Source organism: Phaethon lepturus, unplaced genomic scaffold (assembly GCF_000687285.1).
Source record: "Phaethon lepturus isolate BGI_N335 unplaced genomic scaffold, ASM68728v1 scaffold50537, whole genome shotgun sequence".
NCBI lineage: Eukaryota > Metazoa > Chordata > Aves > Phaethontiformes > Phaethontidae > Phaethon > Phaethon lepturus.
The window spans coordinates 7,780-15,965 of record NW_010552125.1 but is presented as its reverse complement, the minus strand read 5'-3'; the positions used below and the strand labels follow the sequence as shown (position 1 = coordinate 15,965).

The 8,186-nt window shown below is 47.4% G+C and overlaps 1 protein-coding gene across 1 annotated transcript; it reads left to right on the top strand.

Moving 5' to 3' along the window:
* Window positions 1–1,467: 1,467 nt before the first annotated feature.
* On the top strand, window positions 1,468–7,923 carry ZMAT2 (zinc finger, matrin-type 2; the record flags this gene model as incomplete). Its single annotated transcript, XM_010291118.1, has 5 exons — window positions 1,468–1,561; window positions 2,065–2,188; window positions 3,310–3,383; window positions 5,628–5,773; window positions 7,292–7,923. Coding segments are annotated over 5 exons (582 nt in total), but the record flags the coding sequence as incomplete, so codon positions are not given.
* Window positions 7,924–8,186: the final 263 nt, after the last annotated feature.

Sequence of the window (8,186 nt, the reverse complement as noted above, 5' to 3'; positions counted from 1 at the left end):
CACTCCATGATATTTTCTTTCCTTTTGCTCAGGGTGGTTAATAAAACCTGTTACAACATGCTTAAAGTGCTTAAGAAGCTCTGGGAATAAATGAGAATTTTTCTATGCCTCCCTAAGGCATTTTCATTCATATCAGTAGTTGTTCGTTCCATTTGAAGGATTGCCAGAGGTGAAAACATTAAATGACTGTGCTGCTGCTGTAGCTTCAAATGGGATTTATTTCCTTTGGATTGTGATTGGATTCTTGATTTGGCTGAACGGAGAAGGCGGTGGGCTGTGGGGGGGGTCCTTCTTTCTCGGAGGTATTTTAAAATACATCCATCCTGGTTTTAATACAAAACTAAGAGCCTCTCACTGCTGTGCTGAGTGAAATGCAGCTTTCTAGCTATATGAAAATTATCTTCTCAAGAAAGTAGATGTGTCTGAGTTAGAAGCCGTGACCATTACCAGGGTGCAAGGGCCTTAACTGCACAGGGCACAGACACTGGGAAGAGGCTGTACTGGTATAGTGAGAGTAGACATGAATGGAAGAGGGATTCTTGTCCAGTCAATTCTGCCCTCAGCATCGGTGGCTAGATAAAAATCCCTCCTAAAAAGAATAGTCTTTGTATTCTTCAGTGTTGGCTTCACCTGAATTCACCTTCTCTTCACACAACGTACCCTGTCGCTGCCAGCACAGAGTGCTCTGGGGAGCTGCTGAAGGGCCAGTCTGCCTCAGGTGTTTCTTCCCTTCCTTGCCCATCTGCGACGTTGAAGCTGCAGGAGCAGGACAGCTTACCGTGTGTTTCGCACAGGTGCTTCCCTGGTATCTCCATACCCTGCCTTGACAGATGGGCATTTCAGAGCTTTTTCTGGATTTTTTGTACATGTGTCTCACTTGAAAAACTCGTACTGGTTCCTATGATTTTGTAGCAAACTCAGTGCTTTGGTTCCTGTAATGCATAGACGTACTGTGGAGAGCAGGCATACACAGCCTTCTGTACTCCTGCATTTTAATCAAACTCTTTACAGCTCATGTTGTGTTTCAGTGGCTTCCTCATCTGCTGTTTGCAACTTGGGTTTAACTGACTTTTGGGAAAAGTATGCGTAACCTGCTCATGACTGTGCTGTGTTTGTCAGGTGGCACTTCTGAGATGTTATGTCAATTTGTTTAAATCCTGTTGGTCTCTGGTTTTCAACACCAAAGTCTGGGTGATCATCTCAGGAGCTATTAAGATAAACTCGTTACTTTTCTCAGTGCTTTGAAATCCTTCTAGAAGAAGTAGATATAGGCATGCTGAATCTTCTTCTCTTAAGCTACATCCTTAATTCCTAGCTATGAAAACAGAGGACATGGGGACATAAGGTAGTGCCCCTAACTTACTGCTGTGGCCTCACAGGCCAAGTGATACCACCTCTTTCCCCAGTCTCCCCTCAGAGCTAGTCAAACTGTATAATAAAAGTTAATGCACTTTATTTCCTTCTCAGACTAAGAACTTGGACTTCCGCCGAAAGTGGGACAAAGATGAATATGAGAAACTTGCGGAGAAGCGGCTCACAGAAGAGAGAGAAAAGAAAGATGGTGCGTAGTGTACTGACTCCAGGCAAGCTTTGCTCATTTGGCAGTGAGTCACCCAAACCCCTTGAGTTTGAGAGGGAGAGAACAGCTGGAAGTGAAATCCCAGACGGAAATAGCAGCAATTCAAGGCTGGCTTGCTCCGATACTTTTTCTTGTCCTTGCCACTAAATATATTTTTTGACAAAAGTAATTACTGAGAACCTTTGCCTCTGTCTGCCTGTTCTTTGGGGAGGGAGAGGAACAATCAGCCCCTGGAAACAGAAAGATCTCAGAATATGACACAAGTCGGAGCTGGAGATACCTCACAGGTCTATGCCTAGTTTTAATAGGAACCAGGAAATAGTGAGGAGAAAATTATACCCTTTATTGATTTAAAAAAAAAGTGCAAGTTCTGCATGAACCAGGTAGTTCCCAGTAGGCCCCTTGTCATCAAGGGCAAGGTGAAATCCAGCGTGTTGAGCTTGACCTTTTCTGATGAACACTTTGGGTTTTTGCTTATGTTTTAGGCAAACCAGCTCAGCCTGTCAAAAGGGAACTTCTGCGGCACCGAGACTACAAAGTGGACTTGGAATCGAAGCTGGGAAAAACCATCGTCATCACCAAAACTACCCCTCAGTCAGAGATGGGAGGGTAGGTCAGGGTCTTTTTGTTGGGGTCTCAGAGTTGCACTGGTGCGTCCTTATGGTGTTCCAGGTGGTGATTTCCACTTGTGTTTTGAGCCTGGTGCGATGGTGCTGCACTGTATTACACCGAAACTAGGTCTTGTGGGGTAATGTATGGAAAAGATGCGGCAGGCTGAGCCCCTTCCGATTCCTTGATATCAGTGTTACTTTGCCCAGCTGTAGAAACAACTGAGGCAAATCTCTGCTGCCCGCTTGGGTTTTGTTAGCCAGAAGGCCTGCTTGCAGTGAGATCCTGTCTGCTGTTGATTTGAGTTTCTGGTTTGGATATTTGTGCACTGGGAATGGGAGAAACATCCAAATACCTGTTCTTAGGAGTTGGCCACTGTTTCTGTGGATCATGTTCAGCCACAGGCTGAAAGGGTTCTTAGCTCAGCCTAAACCATCAAGAGGTGGAAAAGAATGCATTGAGTTTGTGCCATGATAAGAGTAAGCCTGTTAGTGTCTCACCATCATAGCCTAATAGCCAGCAGTGTCAGGGAGATGCAGAGCCCCGAACAGCATCCAGGGACAGAAGTGCAGGCCCTGGCTGGGTTTTTGCAACAGCTTTTAGGATGGGCAGAAAGCACTGCTGTGTAAAGCGGCGAGTGCTGCTGCGAGGTGATGGGGATGGGAGGACCTGCCTTGCAGCCAGGTGAGAGCCTTCAGCAGGCTGCAGGCTGGAAACCTGGGCTGCATGGCCAGCCCTGCCTTGGAGGAGGGCAGCCGAGCCCTGCTGTGTCGCAGAGTCCATCCCACCCTGTTGCTTGTGGCTGGAGGGGAAGATGCTGTGGCCAAAGCATTACAGATCAGCTCATAATTTGGTTTCTGTCATCTGTGAGAGTGGTGTTGGCATAAGGGTTGGTACCTCCTATGTTAACTTGGGCAGCTCTGTCAATCTGGGGTGTGCCCTTACACATTTCTTTTCACTGGGGCTCTCTGTAATGGAAGTAGCTTCCCTTTTGCCCTGGAGAAAGGACCCGTATCCCAAGTGACATGCAGATTTCACATGGTAGATTATCTCAAATAGTTTGTGAGATGAGGTTTGCCTCGTGCTTTGGAGTTAATTTTTTTCTTTCTCTCTCCTGCCAGATATTACTGTAATGTATGCGACTGTGTGGTGAAAGACTCCATTAACTTCTTGGATCACATCAATGGCAAAAAACGTAAGGACAATTTTTCTGCCTTATTGGACAGTTGAGTTGGAGGGATGCTGCAATGCTCTCGGCTGTTCCATGCATTACCAGTGTCTGAGGGCTGAACACGTATACATGGATCAAAGTGTGCTTTGGAGATCAGGATGTAGGCAGTGTTTGCTCACAAGAGCTGTGGAGGTGCTGCCTTTATCTCCTGGCACCTTCCCGGGTGCTGGACCGTTTTCATGGAATAAGCCCAGAAGGAATAGTGGTTGGTTTATTCTGGTTTGGTGGATGTGTTTTCCCCACTCAGATTGTCTGCGCTGCGAGAAGCCCTGGGTCAGCAAATCCTGATGTCTCCTCTGAAAATCTGGAGAGAGGCTTTTTTACAGCACCGAAAAGAAACACTTTAAAGAAATTCTTAGATAAGTAAAAGGTATGGGACTAGCTTATTTTTGGATCAAAAGCTTCTCTTTGTAGGAGTATGAAGCTCAAAACTAGCTGGTCCCTGAGCTCCAGAGTATGAAGCAGAGTTTACATGGTTGGAGGCTGTGGTTTGCTGAGGATGAGCAGAGACAGGAGTGGGGCAGTTTGGCCCTGGAGTTGCATCCAGCAATGTGGTGGTGTTATTGTCCTGTAGCTATCTCTGGTGGTTCTCTCCATTGCTGTAATGATGCAGTTAACTTAGGCCAAGATAAAGACAAGAGAAAGAATTCCCAGTTTGTCTGTTCCCTTACTGTGTTTAACTTAAAAAAGAGGATTGTACCCTCTTGAACTGACTCTTATTTCACAAGTGTGGGTGTTGCTTCTCCTTGACGTGTTCAGAGTGTGGGGAAAGTGGAGAAAGTAAAGGAGCAGCAGGACACACTGACACACTCTTGCCATGTTGTTCCGCTCCTGAAGGTGATATTGATTCCCTGTGGAAGTCAGCAAATGGCCCCTTTACAAAAAGGCAGTGATGAATGCAATACAGACCTGCACACTTGGCTGTTTGAACCTTTGAGAAATGAGGGTTCAGAAGAGGAACCGAGGGACAGTTTTCTGTAGCTAGGAACAGAAAACCTAACATGTTAAAGCCCTGTGCTTTTATGAGAATGGGAAGAAGACACTAAAGTGCCTTGTGTGACATGTTGGGAGATTAGCAATAAGTCCACATGAGAGTATCTGGAATCAAAAATCCTGGCATGACTTTGTGCATGGGCCTGAGATGAAGGGCTGAGCTGGGGTTGGAATGTGGCTGATGCATAGCTCTTCGGTACAATATGATTTACAGACTAAGTTTGGGAGCTTTTGATCCAGTCCATAAATCTGGCTGAAACTTCCTTGTTCCTGGCAGCCCTCTTCCTAGTTCCTGGTGTGTAGTTTGAGCTTCCAAGTGCTGCTGCATCCCTGGGACTAACCTTGTGCACAGCTGCTGGAGTTGACAGGCTGTTTGGATCCACCAGGCAATGCGGGTTGGAGACCTTGGTGGGAGTGGCCCATTCAACCAAGGCTTACTCATGAGTGGAAACCTGGGAATCTGCTCTGAAGAGCCACTGAATCAGGGGCCAGGCTTAATATTTCATGCTTTTGCTTTAGCTGGAAATGTCCTGTGTAATCAGGATCTCTAACTGAATGCCACTGATGTCATGTTTAGCTTCTCCCACAGCTGAGACACACCAGCCTGTCAGCATTACTCTGGCTCCTTTTTCAACACTCCCACCCTTTTTTTCTCTGTGGGTCTAAGATTAAATTTCCTGAAGTGTCAGAACACCAAGGTGGTTTGGAGCATCCTAATAGGGAATCCTAAACAAATAGGCTGCGTTCTCCTTGTTACAAGTAATGAACGAGCTGTTGTAGTCACTGGCTGGTTTAGGTTATGGTGTCCCCCTAAATCCCATTCTGTGTAGGAATATGGCCCAGATGAGGACAGAAAAGCGCGTGCCTCTCTCTTAGGAGGAGGCACTGCTGTGTCACACTCCCCAAGCTGGCTCTGGCTCCCTGAAGGCTGGGCTATACCAGGCTCTGCCTCTTAGGAACAGGGCGGGACAGAACTGCTCCCTGCGTTTTGGGTGGTGCATGAGTCAGTGCAGTTAGGTCAGGTTGGAGCTCTGAGCCTCAAGGGCATATGGCCTTCTACATGAATGTCGTCTGGCCCTGGAAGCTGCTCTGAGGAGACAGATGACAGGCAGAAAGAGGCTGCCATGCTGAGGTATTGGATTGGGATCAGGGATGGGGCCTATGTGCAGCTCTTCAAAGGCTAAGATAATTGCTGATTGCACTCCTGTTTTCTAGACCAGAGAAATCTGGGCATGTCCATGCGGGTGGAGCGCTCCACACTGGACCAGGTGAAGAAACGCTTTGAGGTGAACAAGAAGAAGATGGAGGAGAAGCAGAAGGACTATGACTTTGAGGAGAGGATGAAGGAACTCCGTGAAGAGGTTAGTCTGGGCAATGGCTGACAAAGTAGAACCCCCCCAAAATGTGTTTCATGAGGAAATTGGCCCCAGTTCCTAATCCAGTTCAACAGAAGCCTTGCTTTTGGTAGCATAGGCTTCTCATCTGTTGCCATGAATGGGTTTTGTTTCTTTGTTGTTTGGTTTTTAAAGTGTTCTGCTGCTGTTCCTGGAAACCTTTTTCCCACCTTTCTGTGCGAGGGTAACTTTTGATGCTTCAGGTTTCCACTAAGAGCAGCACAGCCCTGACAACGTGCCTGGTTTTTTTGTCTCCCATTAGTTGTGCTTGGATTTGTGTGCTCTGATAAGCAGATCTATGTATCTGTCTCCCGGCGGTCTGACATGCTTCTTAGGATTGCTGAGGTTCCTTCTCCACATGGAGAGGCCACACAGAAGCAACATGCCAAGTGTGGAAGACTTTTGTGAGCAGTGTGCTGTGGTGTGGTATGTGTGTGGAGGCAGTGAAAGGTGCAGATTCCTCTCAAACCCGGACTTAGGTGTCAGCTCCCTGACATAAATATCAAGTTTATTTGAAAACCTAACAAAGTTCTGACAGGCAGGGAGCTTCTGTGGATGCTTCTCTGTCAGCAGTCATGTAACAACCAGAGGTTAAAAATTGCTGCCCGTTTGAGTCTCCCTGCCCAAGCCCTGAGCTTTGCTTTACCACATGGTGCTCCGTTGGGGTGCACATAAAGCAGCCCTGTGCTCTGGTCCTCAGCAGGCTTTGGTGCTGCTGAGGCTGATCATTTGGGGAGATGGGAGACAGGTACCCCAGCAGTGCAGGGAGTGCTGTGGTTTGAAAAGCTACTGCCAGTCAATGTATGGCAACAAAGAAAGCGGCAGCGACTTTTGGTGTAGCTTTCTCCAGGGCACGGCTGTCTTCCGTAGCTGCGGCACAGCGGACGGTGATGGGAATGGCAGGAGCAGTTGCTAAGTTGGTAGCCAAAGCCATGCTTCTGTGTTGCCTGGTAGAAGCCTGGCGCTGTTCCAGGACTTGTGATCCTTGCAGAGCAAAACACTTTGATTAGAGCGGCGCAAACTCTTTGATGCCAGAACCCCGCAAAGCCGCTCAGAGCTTCAGCTTCTGTTCCAGTGAGCAGTCATCGCTCTGCCAGGCTGAGAGCCAACAGACAGCAACATTCGGCATCGCAGTCACTGGAACAAGGCATCCTGCAAGGGAAACGCCTCCTGCTTTAAAAACGGCTCCTTCTTGCCTCAGCCTTGATTCCAGACAAAACTGACGTTTGTTCGGAGGAGAGAGTTTCAGAACACTTCTCTTTGGCTGCGTCCTCTGTGTGACTCTGCTGTTGGGGTGGTAGGTGGGGAGCCCTGGAGACAGTGGGAAACCTCCTGGGAGATTGCAGTCCAGGATTTCTTCTGGCTGTTTTATTTCCTCAGACACAACTTGGTAGGACTTGGGTTAACTGTGCAGTGCCTGGTGTCTCAAAAGCTTACTCAGCTCAGATGGTTCAAATTATTTTTCTGTTCTGTCCCTTGGTGCAGGAGGAGAAGGCCAAAGCCTACAAGAAGGAGAAGCAGAGAGAGAAGAAGAGGCGGGCAGAGGAAGATTTGACATTTGAAGAGGATGACGAAATGGCAGCTGTGATGGGTTTCTCTGGTTTCGGCTCAACCAAAAAGAATCACTGAGCAGCTCTGGACTCTCCTCTTTCTTGAAACAGATTGTTTTTACCCAGGGGACTCTGGATATCTCTTAAAAGACTTGACTGAGGACTTGTATGTAAATCTCCCAGTAGAAATTGGCTGGAGGAATCAAAAAGCCTATTCCATGCTCTACCTGTGCTGCAGAACAAGCTCCGCCTGTCACTAGCTTCCCATCTCCTTCTGTGTCCTAGATCCAGCTGCTCATCACTGCTCTATGGCCTTGTGTGTGCAGGGAAGTGTTCTGCTGGGTACGTTTTTGTGTCAATAAAGTGCAACAGTTCTGTACAGATGGCCTGGTTCAGAATTAATCGAGTTGTCAACCAGGCATCATTGTTCCGGGCCCTAGTTGTTCTGGTTGTCAGCTGGGCTGTGTGTTTGTGACGCAGGGAGTGATTCAGTTTCTTTTTGGATCATGTAACCGAAGGAAGCGTGCTGCAGCGCGTGGTGTTGAGTGGTGCAACATGCATCTTTATGGCTTGTGCTAAGCAGAACTGGTGGCTGCATGGAGTCTGGGTCGACAAAACTTTCCTGTGTATTTTATCTGCAAGGGATACTTCTCTGCTTTTCTTTGTGTTTTGTCCCATAACTTTGATATCTTTAAGGCAAGGGAGAAATTCCTCCCCGTGACTTATCTAGGATAGAGCGAATGAAAGAAAGGTGTGTGCAATTTGCCAGAAATAAATGGATCGTTTTAATGGGTCCTTTGGTGGGAGTTTGATTCCTTCTTTGTTTTGAG